The 16,418-nt window shown below is 50.6% G+C and overlaps 3 protein-coding genes across 3 annotated transcripts; 2 read left to right on the plus strand and 1 right to left on the minus strand.

The window, feature by feature from the left end:
- Window positions 1-19: 19 nt before the first annotated feature.
- On the plus strand, window positions 20-2,356 carry LOC307184717 (SLC35A4 upstream microprotein). The gene is made up of 3 exons (XM_079918405.1): window positions 20-100; window positions 1,088-1,186; window positions 1,785-2,356. The coding sequence occupies exons 1-3, from the start codon at window positions 86-88 to the stop codon at window positions 1,980-1,982; spliced, it is 312 nt and encodes a 103-aa protein (XP_079774531.1). The 5' UTR covers window positions 20-85; the 3' UTR covers window positions 1,983-2,356.
- Window positions 2,357-2,390: 34 nt separating this feature from the next.
- SLC35A4 (solute carrier family 35 member A4) lies at window positions 2,391-3,387 on the plus strand. The gene has a single exon (XM_079918400.1). The coding sequence runs from the start codon at window positions 2,403-2,405 to the stop codon at window positions 3,375-3,377; it is 975 nt and encodes a 324-aa protein (XP_079774526.1). The 5' UTR covers window positions 2,391-2,402; the 3' UTR covers window positions 3,378-3,387.
- A 1,808-nt stretch (window positions 3,388-5,195) lies between these two features.
- LOC307184884 (uncharacterized protein) lies at window positions 5,196-15,790 on the minus strand (the record flags this gene model as incomplete). Its single annotated transcript, XM_079918647.1, is given in 12 exon segments — window positions 5,196-5,408; window positions 5,487-5,700; window positions 5,937-6,088; window positions 6,794-6,901; window positions 6,905-6,958; window positions 7,538-7,589; window positions 8,588-9,053; window positions 10,816-10,949; window positions 14,014-14,100; window positions 14,633-14,715; window positions 15,039-15,116; window positions 15,707-15,790. Coding segments are annotated over 12 exon segments (1,725 nt in total).
- Between the last annotated feature and the right edge of the window lie 628 nt (window positions 15,791-16,418).

Here is a 16,418-nt window from a genome sequence, read left to right on the forward strand (position 1 = left end):
GTGCCTGCGCCCTCAGTAAAGATGGCAGTAGCATTTGCCAGGAGGGAGGCGGTGCTGCGCCTGCGCAACAAGCTCGGCAGGGAAGATGGCGGATGACAAGGTGAGCGAACAGGAACGTTGTCTGCAGTCCGGGGTGGGCTTCACACCTTTTTAGTCCTGGGGAGAGGCGACAGATGGGGAGGGCTCCTGGGTGGGGGGTGCCCCTTGCTTCTCCTGGGAGCGGACTTTTACTCCTGTCGACTGCCTCAATAATGGGAAGTGGAGTGGCGGAGCATTGCGCAAGGCAAGCGGAACCGGGAATCCCCCAGGTGTCACCCCAACCCCCAACCCCGGACCATGATGATCCTTAGTTACTTGCAGACAGTCCTCGGTCTTCTCTGTTCTCTAGCCACCGAAATTTCCCTTCCAGAGACAGGAAGTTTCCAACAACACAGACACACCCGCATTCGAACACATTCCTTGGGCACACTAATTTCGTCGGTATGTGCGACCAAAATCCTGAATTCATTTACCCACACCCTTGCAGACAGCCACGTTCCCTCCCCCCGCACCAAACCCCAGCTCATCCAGTCACACATTCAGTTTGGGATGGGTTTGGGGAGGAAGAGGGAGAAGCCTAGGCAGAAATCAGGTTTACCCCCAAATTGTCCAAGGAACTGCCTCACCGTTAGTCTGGAAGTTCAGCACCAACCACACATTTACTAAGTACTTGGAGTCCCTGTGTTAGGCCTCGGGACACAGGCGACAAGATAGACTTTCAGGTAGCTTCCTACTCACTAGCGCTTGCCGGATAAACCTAGGTCCCCTAGCTGCCCCTCTTGTCTTCTCTATACACCGCTTACTGTATAAAATTCCTGTAAGAGTTGCTGTAAGTTACCGATGCAGGTCCCATCGGTCACCCCCTCCCAGGCCCCCGTGTGAATTCTTTACTTTTCAATGCCTTTCTTCCTTTACCACTATCATCTCAGGAAGGTTTTATAGGAAGGGGTTTCTTAGGCTCACTGCCTCCTGCCCCCAGCCTCTGATAGACTTGAGCAGGGGATGGGGCTGGGTCAACCTTCTGGAGCCAACCTCTCTTTTGTCCTAGGATTCTCTGCCCAAGCTTAAGGACCTGGCATTTCTCAAGAACCAGCTGGAGCGCCTGCAGCAACGTGTGGAAGACGAAGTCAACAGTGGTGTAGACCAGGTAAAGGTGCACCTGCCCCCTGCCTCCCGCTTAGGCTTCATTGGCCAATATGCTTTTGAGTGGGTGGTAGAGATTTATTCAGCAAATGGTTGGTTATTGAGGGCCTATTCTCTGTGTCACCAAGGAAAGTTTCCCTGAGAAAATGGCCTTTGAACTGGGATCTTAAGTAGGGGTTAACTGGGTGAAGGGGGAAGGAGGGAACATTCCCGGCAGATGGAACAGCAGAGGCAAAGCCCTTGTGGTCGGAGGTAGCATGATGAACATGCGAGGTGAAAACAGTTCAGTTTGGCTGCAGTAGTGGGGGAGCATGCTAGGATATGAGACTGGAGAAGCAAGCAGGGGTCAGATTCCTCAGGGACATCTCTCTCAGTGGGATTCTGTGGTTAGAGCCTTCTAACCTCAGGGTTCTGACATTGTGTGATCATGACTCCTAGGTTCTTTTTCTGCCCAGGACCTTGAAAAAATCTTTGGTGAGCATACTATGGTTTTCCAGAGTAAGGAGGAGCAGGTAGTGGAACATGCTAAGCCCAGCTTGAGTAGCTCCTGGGCAGAGAAGGGGAGAGCCTGGCTGAATTTTCTCCTGCATTTTCCTCCACAGGATGGCTCGCTCTTGTCCTCTCCATTCCTCAAGGGCTTCCTGGCTGGCTATGTGGTGGCCAAACTGAGGGCGTCAGCAGTATTAGGCTTTGCCGTGGGCACCTGCACTGGCATATATGCAGCTCAGGCGTATGCTGTGCCCAATGTGGAGAAGACATTGAGGGACTATCTTCAATCACTGCGCAAGGGGCCCGACTAGCTCTGGATCCCATGGGGGAGGCAGGATGAGCAGCTGGGGCCTGCAGGTGGAGACCTTTCAACCACAGATGCCATATCTGGCCTCCCCGGCTTTCACCCATTTGCTGTCTCCAGCTTTCCTGCCGCCTTCCTGCAGAGGCTGGACAGTGGCTCATCAGCCAGCACCCTGGACTCCTCGCCTCCATAACCCCATGGCATTGGCCCCAAGACAGTGGCTTCTAGAACTACCAGCCCCTTCCTCTTCTAGCCCTTACTGTGGAGTTTGCAGCTGACTCTTGATTCTCAGTATTCTCTCTGGCGATGTACCAAGGCTCCTCTCCCCTCGGAGCCAGCTCCATAACTTGATTTTCCCCGAACGTGTCACAATCCCCACTGACCCCCCCTTGCTAGCTACACAGGCCACCCAGGGTCTAGTTTGGGCATGAGTGTAGAGGACGGGGGTGTGCCAGGCCTGGGCCATCCCAGGCAGGCCCGCTGGACCCTGATGCTACTCCTGTCCACTGCCATGTATGGAGCCCATGCCCCATTGCTGGCACTGTGCCACATGGATGGCCGTGTGCCCTTCCGACCGTCTTCGGCTGTATTGCTGACTGAACTGACCAAGCTGCTGCTGTGCGCCTTCTCCCTCCTGGTGGGCTGGCAAGCATGGCCCCAGCAGACCCCACCCTGGCGCCAGGCCGCCCCGTTCGCACTATCAGCCCTGCTCTACGGCGCCAGCAACAACCTGGTGATCTACCTTCAACGTTACATGGACCCCAGCACCTACCAGGTGCTGAGCAATCTCAAGATTGGAAGCACAGCCCTGTTCTACTGCCTCTGCCTCCGACACCGCCTCTCTGCACGCCAGGGCTTAGCACTGCTGCTGCTCATGGCAGCAGGAGCCTGCTATGCAGCTGGTGGCCTGCAGGACCCTGGGAACTCCCTTCCTGGGCCCCCTTCCGCAGCTGCTGCAGGCCCCATGCCCCTGCATATCAGTCCACTGGGACTGCTGCTTCTCATCCTGTACTGCCTCATCTCAGGCTTATCTTCCGTGTACACAGAGCTGCTCATGAAGCGACAGCGGCTGCCCCTGGCACTTCAGAACCTCTTCCTCTACACTTTCGGTGTGCTCCTGAACCTAGGTCTGCATGCAGGTGGCGGCCCCGGCCCAGGCCTCCTGGAGGGTTTCTCAGGATGGGCAGCACTTGTAGTGCTGAGCCAGGCACTAAATGGGCTGCTCATGTCAGCTGTCATGAAGCACGGCAGCAGCATCACACGCCTCTTCGTTGTGTCCTGCTCGCTAGTGGTCAACGCTGTGCTCTCAGCAGCCCTGCTGCAGCTTCAGCTCACAGCTGCCTTCTTCCTGGCCACGCTGCTCATTGGCCTGGCTGTGCGCCTGTACTATGGCAGTCGCTAGCCCCTCACCACCTCCACCCTGATTCCTGACCTGTAGATTGGGCACCACCATCGGAGCCACCTCCCAGTGCTGACCCCTCCCCTCAGCAGCCCTGTAACAAGTGCCTTGCGAGAAAAGCTGGGGAAGTGCGAGCAGCCATGTCAGTCTCTGGAGGTAGGTGGATGGAGGGTTGAAGCCTGGGTTTGGTTAAGGAAACTCTTACACCCCCAGAAGTTCTTCCTGACTAAGGAATTAGGGGAGCATCAGTTCGTGGGCCTGAGAAATGATACCGTGCCTGATGGGAGGAGGTGCCCTGCCTCAACCTGCATGAATGCAGTTTCTTAAAGTGGGGTGTGGGCAGCAGTTGGCTTTCCTTGCCTACTGTGGTCACCCCAGCAGACCCACTGCCCCCAGGCCTGGTGCTGGCTGCTCCAGCCCAGCCATGGTGCATGACTCCCCCATAACATGCTCACCCCCCACTGTCATGTAGGAAAGCCCAGTTGCTGCAGATTATACACCCATCACCCAGGCCTCTGCCATGCTCCCCTAGCTGCAGCAGCACCTGGAAATAATGCCCCCACTCTCTCCTTATCCCGCCTTTGTTCTGGAAACCTCAGAGAGGACTGGGGCTTGACTCATCTCAGGGATGTTGACCCTGGGCCCTGGCTTAAGCCTACACTCCTGACCTCTCTGCTCACTCTAAGGGCTCTCTCATAGCCCACTGCCCCCTCTATAGCTTCTAGGAGGTACCATCTTTCCCACTCTGAGTCCTGCCCTTTCCTAGCAGTGTCCCGGCTCCCAACAGCCAACAGGGAAACTCTACACAGAGTGACCTGGGACCAGGCACAGGGAAACTTGTATAGCTCAATCAGTGTCTGTATAAGCAATAAGGTCTTAATAAAGTGCTCTGGGGTATAGGTGGTTCCTACAGTTGGCCATAATTGTCCTGTGTCTTCTGTGTTGCATAGCTCCTCTCAAACATAATTTCATTCCTCTGGTGCCCTGAGTATCTTTTTTTTTTTTTTTTTTTTTTCTTTATTAGTTTTCAATGCCCTGAGTATCTTAATCCTGGGGTGACTTATTGACTAAGAGAAGAGGCTGTTTTTTCCCAGCTGTTGCTAACAGCATTGTTTCCTTTGAGAATTCCATGGAGCCGAGACTATTTTCTGTCACGGAGCTTTGGAAGTTTCTCTGAAGCATAACACTTGGGCCCTGGAGAATTTGGAAGGAGTCTTGGGAATAGAAAGTGTTGGGCCCAGCAAGGCAAACTGTAGACTGTAGGCTAGAGAGCTCTTAGGACTCAAGGTGGTCTCGTTTCTCATCTCCTCTGGATCCCTCACTGATATTCCTGCCTGTCGTCTCTTCTCATGACCAGAGGAATGTCAGGCCCTGCTCCCGTGGTAGAATACCTGGTAAGCTTGTGGGGAAAAAAAAAAGAGAAACCCCAGTCCTGCTGAAGCAGAATCTTAGGGAGTGAGGTTTGGGAATTTTTTTTCTTTATTCTTTTTTTTTTTTTCCTTTTCAGTAAGCTTCCTAGGTGATTCTGATGCACACTGCAACTTGTGAACTACTATTTCTGGCAGTGTAGAGCTATAGCCAACCAGGCTTGAGTTTTAATTCTGGCTCTGTCACCTATTGGCTGGCTGTCCTTGAACAATTACTTAACCTCTCTTAGCTTTAGTTGGCTTATCTCTGAAATTGGAGGGGGGAGTCAGATGATACCTACTACTATAAAGGGGACTGGAAATGACTAAATCAAATAAGGGATGTTAGTGTGCTCAGCAGGTACTGGCACAATGAGACCTAGTTAGTGGTGTTATTAATTATCCATAATGAAGGTTAGCTTGGCTGTTGTGTCCCAACTCCTCTCCCTTCTAGGACCTTTACTAGGCCCAGCCTAGTCTGCTGAAGTCGCTGGCTCTGGACTTGGAGCTCCTGGTTCTGCGTGGCCAGGTTGATGGTGTCTTGCAGGATGCCAGCCAGCAGGCTGCGATAGTGATGCTCTGTGGCCATGGCCTGTTCCTCCCACAGCCCCCGCCAGGCTCGGAATACCTGTGCGCAGATTCAGAGATCCCCATCAGTCAGCCAGCCTTGGAACCAATTCAAGGCCTGCCCTCTGTCCTCACTGACCTGCAGCACGTGGCACGTCCAAGCCCGGGCAGCCTGCACGTGCAGGTCATAGAGGGCTGTCAGGTCCTGCTCCGCAGTGTCCCGTTCTGCCTGAAGGGCCTCCAGCTGGAGTCTCAGCCCTGTCCACTCCCGGTGCCATCTCTGCCTCTCCTCGGAAACCTTCAGTGATAATACGTACCGTTTGTTGAGCGCAACCTGTGTGCCAGGCTCTGCTCTACTTTATATTATTATTTCGTTTTATCTAATGATAACCTTTGAGGTAATTGCTATTTTACAGATTTGGAAACAGTGGGTCAGAGAAGTGACCTAACTTGACCAAATTCACATGGCTAGTGAGGGACAGAACTGAGATGACACATGCATTTCAGTAGTTCACCGTCATCCTTGGGGTAAAGTCCAAATCCAGAGGCGTGGCACACGGTCTCTTTAGCCTTGACTCTGACCATGCACCTGCCAGGCTCCAGCCAGATGGACAGTTGGCAACACCCAGAACCTACTTTGCCATTGCTTCCGTCTGGACTTTTGCTCATACAGGATTCTCTCCTAAGAGCATGTCTCCCACCTTCCCCTGATCCGACCTCCGTGCACACAAGTTTTGTTTCCTGTTTAAACAAGATCTGTTTACTTAGTGCCTCCATGTGATGAGCACAAACTGCCCTGTGGATCTGAGTCTAGTGAATTTCTCTGGCTAATCTGTTTGTCCTTAAAGTCTCAGGTTAGATGTCATCTTCTCTGCTCCACTCCAGCCTGGGCCAGGTACACCTGTTTGTTCCCACAAGTCACTAGCTCCCTCATTTACAGCACTTAGCACTGAGAATTGCATCGTCTATCCCCCACAAAGCTGTGAGGGCCATGAGAGAGGTTGTGGTCCAGTCTGCTGTGATTGATGCTAGATCCCAGCACAGTACCTGGCCAGGTTAAAAGGAGCCTCAAGGGACTTCCCTGCTGGTCCAGTGGTAAAGAATCCGCCTTGCAATGCAGGGGATGCAGGTTTGATCCCTGGTCTAGGAACTAAGATCCTACATGCTGCGGCACAATTAAGCCCACGTGCCACAACTACTGAGCTCGTGTGCCTCAACTAGAGAGCTGCGTGCCGCAAACTACAGAGCCCACGCGCCCTGGAGCCCCCACGACACAAATAAAGAAGAGAAAAACTCACACACCACAACTAGAGAGAAGCCCAAGTGCCACAACGAAAGACCCCACATGCCTCAACGGAGATCCCCCGTGCCACAACTAAGACCTGACTCAGCAAAAAAAAAAAAAAAAAAAAAGTAGGAGCCTCAAGTCCCCTTGACCTTCCTCACCTCTTCAGCCACCAGGCCTTTGATGTGGACCCCTGCCACCATTTCTTCCTCCTGTTGCAAATGCTTCAGTTCCTCTTGGATCCAAATTTGGTGCTGTTCTCGCAGTCTCTACCTCTGGGCCTGAGCCAGGAAGAACTGCAGGGCCACATCCGGGGCCTGCTGGGCCTAGGTGGCATCATTCTAGGCTCAGCCAGAAGCCCATGTGTGTACACAGCCTTAGGACACAGGGCCCAACTTTTCCAACAGACCGCCATTACCAGGGCAGCTCCTAGAATTACATCCAGGAGACTAGCTGGCCTGAAAGAGCCTGTGGCCTGGACAGAGACTCAGAGGCCGTGAGGGAAGAGGAGAGGTATTGATTCTGCCAGTAGGTGCCATGGAGGCCCTAGGGAGCCCATGCCCCTAAACCAACCCAGTAGGAAAACAGCCCCTTCCCATGCCCCTCCCTGAGGGATACAGTAACCCTTCAGGCCCTTCATTTGCCAAAAGCTCCATATTTCTCCCTGATGTTAGGGCAAGGTAAGCAGGACACATATTATCAGGACTCTGCGACTCTACTCCCCAACAGCTTCCAGTTGTTCTGGGGTACATGAGGTGTTACCTGTTCCTCAGAGTCCCTGAGAGGGTGCATTTGGTGGAGATCAGGTCCTATAGGTGCTGTTCTTCCTGCCACTGGAGGAAAATGCAGTTAAGCACACCAAAGGTGGAGAAGACCTCCAGCTCCACCCCAAGCACCAGCCTCACCTTGAGGCTCTTCCTGGAGGCCTGGGCTGGGGCTTGCTGTTGAATCTGTGACCTGCTGAGAATATATTACGAATGAGAATTCTATTACCTTTTTTCCCAGGACAGTGTTGGTTTTGAAGTCAGATCAGGGTCCCAGCCCCTCGTTTTCTTAGCTGTTTGACCTCAGGCAGGTGGATAGTCTTCTGAGTCTCCATTTTCTCATCCATAAAATGGAGCTGATAAAAGTTGTAGAGAGCATGCAATGAGATAAGGCACCCAAAGCACTTAGCAGTGGCCAGCCCTGTTCAATAACTTGGAGTTTACACGCCTAATTCCCAAGGCCCAGGGCTGTAAAAACAAGTTATAAGTAATTAAGAAAATGAAAGCACCAGGAGAAGCTGGACAGGGGCGACCTTCCAGCCACCCTGTGACAAATCATGGAAGACAGCGCCCCTTCTGCATAAGGGAGGACATGCATCCTAAGGGGATGAAAGAGTGCCGTACTGAGTCTAAGGACTTGGATGTCTTTGCACCTCTGCTGCCTTTGATTATCCTAGTGACCCTGGGATACTCACATCACTTCTCGGAGCTTCAGTTTGCTGAAGCAATGCTGGGAGCGATGTTGTCTTCCCTGTTTAAAATAAATTGTGGCTTCCCCTTGACCTTCCAGACAAACTCCAAACATCTCAATTGATTTACAAAGACCTGCATGACCAGGCCCCTACTTCAGTCTCCAATCCTTCTCTCTGGACTTTCTTCTTCAAACTCTATCCTCCAGCAAATTGAGCTGCTTGCAGTCTCCCAAAGAGATCAAGGACTCGCTTACCTCTGACACTTCTCCTGTTATTTTTTCTGCCTGGAATGTTCTTCATTCATCTTTGCTAGCCATCTCCTTCAGGTTTCAACTTCCTCCATGAAGTCTTCCTTCTCTCTCTCGCCAAGACTAACTTAGATGCCCACATAGAGCCCTTTGGATAAGGTCTTCAGAGCACTGATCATGGTGTTAATTGTTTCTTTCCAGAGGATTATAAAAAGGCACATAGTGGTCAATAAATGTTCGGGAATCAATACATTAATGAAGGAAGGAAGAGCCCCCTCACAGTGCTCTGTAAACAGAGAAAAAGGAGGCAGACATCAATAGGCCTCCCAAGAGTTTGGATGGGAAGACGTACCTGTGGTTCTGGGAGCCCCATAGCCTCAGTTTTGACTGTTTTGAGCATCCAGCTTCCTGAGCGCTGGCTCCAGGCTTTTACCACCTGTGGAGAGGGGATTCTGGGTGGGCTCTGGCCATTGCTGGCCCAGGCACCCACAGACCTCACCTTGCTCACCTGCAACTCCCGCAGTGCCCTGCCCAGCTGGCCGAGCCCACTATCTGTCAGGGCGTCCCCAAGGAGGCCTGAACACAGGCTCTTCAGGCCAGCCCGCCGGGCCCGGGCCTCTTCTACTGCATCCCAGAGGGTGGGCCTCACCTGTCTCACCTTCATCCTCCTTTCTGCGGCCCCCAACAGAGCAGCCTGGAGCAAGCTCAGGGAGCTGCCTAGTAAGGGGAGACACAGAGTGACTCCCTCCTTCCTCTGAACTCCAAAGCACACTGCTTGTAAAACTTTTAATTTCTGTTAACAGTACTATTCATAAAAATAGCTAACACCTGGGCTTCCCTGGTCGCACATTGGTTGGGAATCCGCCTGCCAATGCAGGAGAAACGGGTTCAAGCCCTAGTCCGGGAAGATCCCACATGCCGCCGAGCAACTAAGCCCGTGTGCCACAACTACTGAGCCTGCGCTCTAGAGCCTGTGAGCCAGAACTACTGAAGCCCACATGCCTAGAGCCTGTGCTCCACAACAAGAGAAGCCGCCTCAATGAGAAGCCTGCACACCGCAACGAAGAGTAGCCCCCGCTCGCCGCAACTACAGAAAGCCCGCGCGCAGCAACAAAGACCCAACTCAGCCAAAAATTAACTTTAAAAAAAAATAGCTAACACCTATCCGGCATTTTCCGTGTGTTCGACGGTACTGTGCTAAGGCTTTTCATGGATTGTCTCTTTTTAGCTACACAATACTCCAGTGGGGCAGCAACCCTAATTTACCGTGTCTCCCTCCACATTTTCCAGATGAGGCAACCGAACCTCAGAGAGGTCAAGCAACTTCCTGGTGAGTGGCAGAACTGAAACTCAAGCCCAGTTCTGTCTGACACTAAAGCCTGTGCCCTTAGTCACGATCCCAAACTGGCCTATACGTAAACACACTTCCTTCCCTCCCTGCTTTGTCCTTGAGAGTGTGAAATGCCCCAACTTATCTTCCTCATTCCACAGGGCCTGATGTAGGCTGTGGTCTGGGAATATGTTGGCCAAATGAATGTGTTTGTTGATTCTGAAGACAGAGGGCCAGACTTTTACTTTTTTTTTTTGTTTGTTTTTGGTCTACGTTGGGTCTTTGTTGCTGCATGTGGTCTTTCTCTAGTCGCGGCGAGCAGGGGCTACTCTTTGTTGTGGTGTGCGGGCTTCTCATTGCAGTGGTTTCTCTTGTTGCGGAGCACAGGCTCTGGGCGTGCGGGCTTCAGTAGCTGTGGCTCACGGGCTCTAGAGCGCAGGCTCAGTAGTTGTGGCGCATGGTCTTACTTGCTCCGCAGCATGTGGGATCTTCCCGGACCAGGGCTTGAACCCATGTCTCCTGCATTGGCAGGCGGATTCTTAACCACTGTGCCACCAGGGAAGCCCCACAGACTTTTTTTTTTTACTCTTTTATTAGTGGAAAACTTCAAACATATACAAAGTCTAGGAATTTCATCTGCTTATCACCTTATCAGCTTCAACAAATATCAACTCATGGTCATTCTTGTTTGATCTATACACTCCACTTGACCTCCCCCAAATTTCTGACATATCATTTCACAGAGGCCTGATCTTTAATGAGTGTGTGAAAATAGGAAAGTACCTTCCCTTCTCTGATCCTCCGTTTCCTCGTCTATAAATTAAACCTGCCTCCCTTCCCTCGCCCGTAGATTCGATCTGCCTCATGGCATTGTGGTAAGAATCAAAGGTTTTAGTCAGTGTAAAAATGCTTGGTAAACTGTTGAAGGCCTCTGAAAGGGTGAGGGGTTGCTTTTACTATTGGCCTTACCTTTCCAGACGGTGAGAGCCTGACAATTCTGGGACCTTTCTGAATCCTGGCCATCCCAGAGGCTCAGGTTCTCTCTCGGCTCGCTAGGGTTGGGGCTGCCGCTGGTTGGGTGAGGGGGGGCCAGGCCTAAGGCCAGATCCTAGAGCTTCCCAAAGAAACCCACGTCCTCCCCCAGGCCACCTTGAGGGTCCAGGCGAAGAAGAAGGCCACTGTAGTTGTTTCCTTCCAGGAGACATGAGACAATCCAGGGCAGAGAGCCCTCCACCTCCTCACCAACAACCTTACCAGCCAACACCTGCAGCAAGGGACAGTCTCTGCCAGAGGGAGGGATGGAGGAAGAAAAGAGATGTCCACCGGTAGATGCAGAAAGAAACTGGCCCAAATCACACTCTGATGGAAAGATTGACTGTTTCCAGTCACTTTTGTGTACCACCAGACAGATTTGCAACCTTGTATAGATCTTTATTTTATTTTATATTTGATTACTTTTAAAATTACACAAATAATACATTCTCATAGTAAAAACAATTTAATTTTATATCTGACAAGGGACTTGTATCCAGAATATATAAAGAGCTCCTACACCTCAATAATAAAAATACAGCCCAATTGTAAAATGGCAAAGCAAGGTGACATCAACAAAAATGGCAGAGTAGGAAACTCTGGGAGTCTGTCCCTTCCCAGAAACATCTGGCAAAAAAAATGGTCAGAATCAACCTTACTGGAACTCTGGGAGATAGTCAAAGGTTGACAGCAATCAAGTGAATGTTTAACCAGGAGAAAGGCAGCTTAAATATGGTAAGAGATCTTTGTGGTGTTTTCAACTTACCCTAGCCCCAACCTTCTCCCCAGCACAGCCCACATTTCTGGTGGGGGTACCTGGTTCTGAAAGGAGCAGAGTAGATCTTGTTCCCAGGGAACTGTGTTTGTCTGTTTTGATTGTCTGGGGTTTCCCACAAAGGACTGACAAAAGCTGCCTCCCTTTGTCTCACTTATCTTGGAATTCTCTTGGAGCAGAGGAGCTATGCCAGAGGATAGTCCCCCAAAGCATTGAGAGATGAAAGAACAAGCAAAAATAACAGTTGGGGCAAACAATAGACACATGGAAAGACTGGGAGAAAAGGTGGGGAGTGAAATTTTGGAGGAATAAGGATTTTGAAAAGTTCCCATGTGTACTAGGGTACCTAGAAAGCCACACATATGTCCAGGGCAGTATGTGTGGTCAGAAGAGACCTGAGAAGACCAAAGGCTTTCACCTCTGGCTGAATTAGGGCTCAGTGCAAGCATCAGGTGAGGCTAAGGCAGAGCTGTAAATGGTCTTGCTAAGCATTTACGGAGTGACCCAACACAGAGCCAGTCTGTAGAAACCTGGAGAATTTTTTTCTTCCTTTCTCCCTTTTTTTCCCTTTTCCTCCTCCCTGCCTCCTCCTTCTTCTCCTTCCTCTCTCCTCATTCCCTTTCTCCTACCTGTCCTCCTCCTCCTTTTTCTCCTTTTCCTTTCTTTTTTTTTTGGGGGGGGGGCGCGCATTCTCGGAGGTTAGGGAATTCTATGTCAGGTCATTGGCTAATCACTGAGATAATAGAATGAAGAATTCAGTGACTGCAAGGAATACAGTCTTTGCAAAAATTGTTTGGAAAAGTAAGCAAATGGATGGCTGATGCTCACAACAAGCAACAAGGCAAACCCTGGAGAGGAGGGAGAATCCAGCTTTCAGAGTTACCAGATTATCATATCCAGAGTGTCAGAGCACTAAGGAAAAAGAATGGAAACTTAAGAGACCAACACAATAAAGAATATAGTCTTTACAAAAAGTACTCAAATTGGCCAGTTTCCAACAAAAAATTATTAGGCATGCAAATAAGAAAGTATGGCTCAGGACTTCCCTGGTGGTCCAGTGGCTAAGACTCTGCACTCTCAATGCAGGGGGCCTTGGTTCGATCCCTGGTCAGGGAACTAGATCCCACATGCTTCAACTAAGATCTGGCACAGCCAGATAAATAAATAAAATTTTTTTTAATTAAAAAAAAAGAAAGTATGGCTCACTCACAGGAAAAAAGAAAAAGAAATTAATAAAAACTGTCCCTGAGGAAACCAGACACTGGATTCAGTAGACAAAGACTTTAAATCAACTGTCTTAGATATTTTCAGAAAACTAAATCAAGAAAATGATGTCTCACCAAGGCTGGCTCCTCTGTCAACTCCCAGTTCCCTCTTTCCCACCCAACTTCTAGCTTCACTGCTATCTTGGGAATTTTCCTAAAAATTTTGTGGTGGGAGAAGGGGAATAAAGATAAAGAAAAAAAAAAAGAAAGAAAATGATGTCTCAGTGACTATCAATAGAACAATAGAAATTATAAAAAGGAACCAAGTAGAAATATGGGAGCTGAAAAGTACAATAACTGAAATTAAAAATTCACTAGAGGGTAGATTTGAGCAGGCACAAGAATCTCAACAAACCTGAATATAGGTCAAATAAAATTATCCAGTCTGAGGAGCAGAAAGAAAAAAGAATGAAGGAAAATGAGCCTAAGAGACCTGTGGGCTGACATCAAGTGTACAAACATATGCATAATGGGAGTCCCAGAGGGAGAAGAGAAAGAGAAAAGGACAGAAAGAATATTTGAAGAAATAATGCTCAAAAAGTCCCTCAAACTTATGAAAGGCATGAATCTACACATCCAAGAAGCTCAACAAATTCCAAGGAGGGTATACTCAAAGAGATCTACACCAGGACAGATTATAATCAAACTGTCAAAATCCAAAGTCAAAGAAAGAATCTTGAAAACAAGAGAGAAGCAGCTTATTATGCACAAGGGATCTTCAGTAAGATTAAAAACCAATTTTTCATCAGAAACTATGGAGGCCAGAAGGCAGTGAGATAACACAGTTAAAGTGTTGAAAGAAAAAAAAACAAAAAACCAAACCTTTCAACTAAGATTTCTGTATCTGGCAAGACTATCGTTCAGAAATGTAAGAGAAAGTAAGATATGCCCAGATAAACAAAAATTGAGGGAGTTCATTGCTAGTAGACCTGCCTTACAAGAAATACTAAAGGGAGCAAATCCTTCAGCATGTCAGACATGAGGAAAGGAGGAGACTCTGATGCTGCCCTGGGCCTCTACATCCATATTTCAGCCACCTACCCAAGCCTTCCCCAAAGCTGTTAAAAGGCTCCATCAAACTTACAGGGCTCCTGGAAGCTGCAGGATCCGCAAGGCTCCTCGCCACATGCCCTGGGTCCCAGGCCCCTCAGGAGGGTCAGGCCGTGGGCAGGACATGGTGACAGTGAGCAGAGAGCAGGCACTGTGGAGGAGATCAAAGGATCAGGCCAAATGGCTAGGGGATGGGGGTGGGTGAAGGCACCTGCCTGTCCTCACCTGTCTTCACCACCTGCAGCCTGCAAGTACAGCTCTGAGGCAGCTCTTGAGTCAGACACCTCCACTTCACTGACATTTTCTACCACCCTGGAGGAAGGGAAGGCTGATCTCAGCTCCTAAGCACAAGGGTTCTGTCCAGCCCCCCAGAATCTCTGCATGGGGAGCCCATGGGGGCCCAAGAGCCTATAAGAATCATCTCCAAGACTCCAAGCTCAATATATCCCCTAAAAGCCTCTCATCTTCATGATCTTATTTTTTCTCCTATCATCTGCCCAGTGAGGGAAACAAGATAGTTGGGATTGCTCCCATTTTATAGATGGAGAAACTGAAGTTCAGCTCGGTGAGATGCTCAGATCACCCGGGATGGTAATGACTGAGTTGAAGAGGTGTAAGTGGATGGGGTGGTGAGAAGAGCGAGAGGTTATGGAGATATGGGATGAAGGGAAGACGGTGAGAGGGAGTCCTGGGGGCAGATGCAAAACCTGTAAGCATGACCCCAAGTTCATAACTTCCCTTCCCTGGAGTGGCAGTGGGGAGAAGCCTCCAACGGCTTGGTTTGGGGTGTCAGCCCTGACTTAAGACAAGCTCCCTCAGACCCCGTTGGGCTCTGGACACTCACAAGCCCAGAGGGGACACATCCAGCACTGACAGGGTCTCTGAGCCTGGAGCAAGCAGGTCCCGACTCCTCCCACTGGTGCTGAGCTGCGATCACACAAGCACAACATCTGTTACAAACCGAACCTTTCCCCAGCCTTTGGCTCATGTGATCCTCCCGCTGGGGCCCTGTGAACCAAGCAGGGCACCAAAATTCAGCCATCTCAGGCAGGAAAATGGAGACCCCAGCAAGGCAAGCCGACAGTGGTGTGGAGGATGAACGGGAAGAGGGGGAACCAATGAGAGACTAGCTGTAGGTGTTTGGACGGGCAAAAGATCCAAACTCTTCAGGCAGTCCCTGAGCCTTGGGCTCTTTTGCAGCATCAACATGGCCTTGGCTCCCCAGGTCTCCCCTCCCCTCAGGGCCTCACCTGCACCAGGCTAAGTGTACTAAGCACGGCATCAGAGCCCCTGAGGGGCAGAGCTTCTTCAAACAGCATCTGCAGCAGCTAAAGAGGAGAAGGGTGAGTGAGGATTGAGAAAGGATTAACCTGTTTTTCAACATTTCCTGAGGGCAAGGAAATTATTTCTATGCCTGGCCCTGTGCTAGGTGCTCTGGACTTGGTGGCCAGGACAAAAATAGCCCCTGGCCTTGTGGTTCACAGCGAGCCAGACAAGTGAGCAGACATTTTCAGTGGGACCTCCTGTTTGCTAGGGTAGGGGCTCATGACAAGGTTTTGAGGCAACTATTTTAGTTTGGGGGCACTTTGCTGAAGCCTAAAAACAAAACGTTTATTATCATTATTAGTATTACTAAGAACAGTGAAAAGTAGACTTCCCTGAGTATTTGATCTTTGCACACCACCCCTCCTTGACCCTCACCTCATGGACCCCAGCCTCCCACCTTCCCTGACCTCTCAATAGCTTCGTGATTGATGCTGGAAAAACATCCTGTATGGACCACGGGGTGCTATAGGAACCCCAAGGAGGGGCACCTAGTCCAGCTAGGGTGGGGAGGGGAAAGTTCTCGAAGGTCTCCTTGAGGAGCCAACACTTGAGTCTCATAACAGCTATGACTGGTGCATCCTCTGGGACTCACCTGAGGCACAAGCCGGGGTGCCTCTGTTTCTCGACCCCGAAGCAGCAGGGCCACACTGTACCCTTGGCCCACTGAGCCCAGCATGCACTGGACTCTTGCTAGCAACTCCTGCTCCGCCTCCTGCAGGGAGACACAGGCACATCTCCGACTCAGGTGCCTGCCCAGCCTGCCCTGACCAGAGAGCTTGGGAAGCACTCAGCACTCCAGGATCAAGGGTCCTGAGTGCTCTGACCCTCCTCCCATCGCCCTACCAGACCCCCCTACCTGAGGAGCATCAGAACCCAGGACTCTGTCAAAGGTGATGCATTGTTCCTGTGAGCAGAACTGGAGTCAACAGTGTCACTCCCATCTTCCCTGGACTTACCCACACCCCATCCCAGCCCATCCCATCTCTACCTGACTCTCCGGAATCCCACGCTGACACAGGCGGATGCTCTTGGGCCCCTCCAGGAGGAGCGTGGGGCAACAGGTCTCCTCGGGGCCTGAGACAGGTGGGCTTCATATCAGCTCTCATGGGGGAAACTGAACTCTCAGGACTCCTGAGTCCTGCCCTCAACCTTTGCCTGAGTTTCCTAATGCGAGATGGCCTCCCCCTCCCCCTCTCCCAAGAGGCTCTCCCAGGCTGTGTTACCTCTGAGATGAACGTGTGGAGGCTTCTTACCAGATCTTCTCCTTCGCTCTACTTCCACCACCACGGCCAGCCTGGTCTGTG

This window comes from Stenella coeruleoalba (assembly GCF_951394435.1).
Source record: "Stenella coeruleoalba genome assembly, chromosome: 3".
Taxonomy (NCBI): Eukaryota; Metazoa; Chordata; class Mammalia; order Artiodactyla; family Delphinidae; genus Stenella; species Stenella coeruleoalba.

Excerpts from the sequence above, each read along its gene's own strand:
- LOC307184717 (XM_079918405.1), top strand. Across the intron at positions 1,187-1,784 it reads TCAACAGTGGTGTAGACCAG|GATGGCTCGCTCTTGTCCTC; the intron begins GTAAAGGTGCAC and ends TTTCCTCCACAG.
- SLC35A4 (XM_079918400.1), top strand. The coding sequence starts at position 2,403 with ATGAGTGTAGAGGACGGGGGTGTGCCAGGCCTGGGCCATCCCAGGCAG.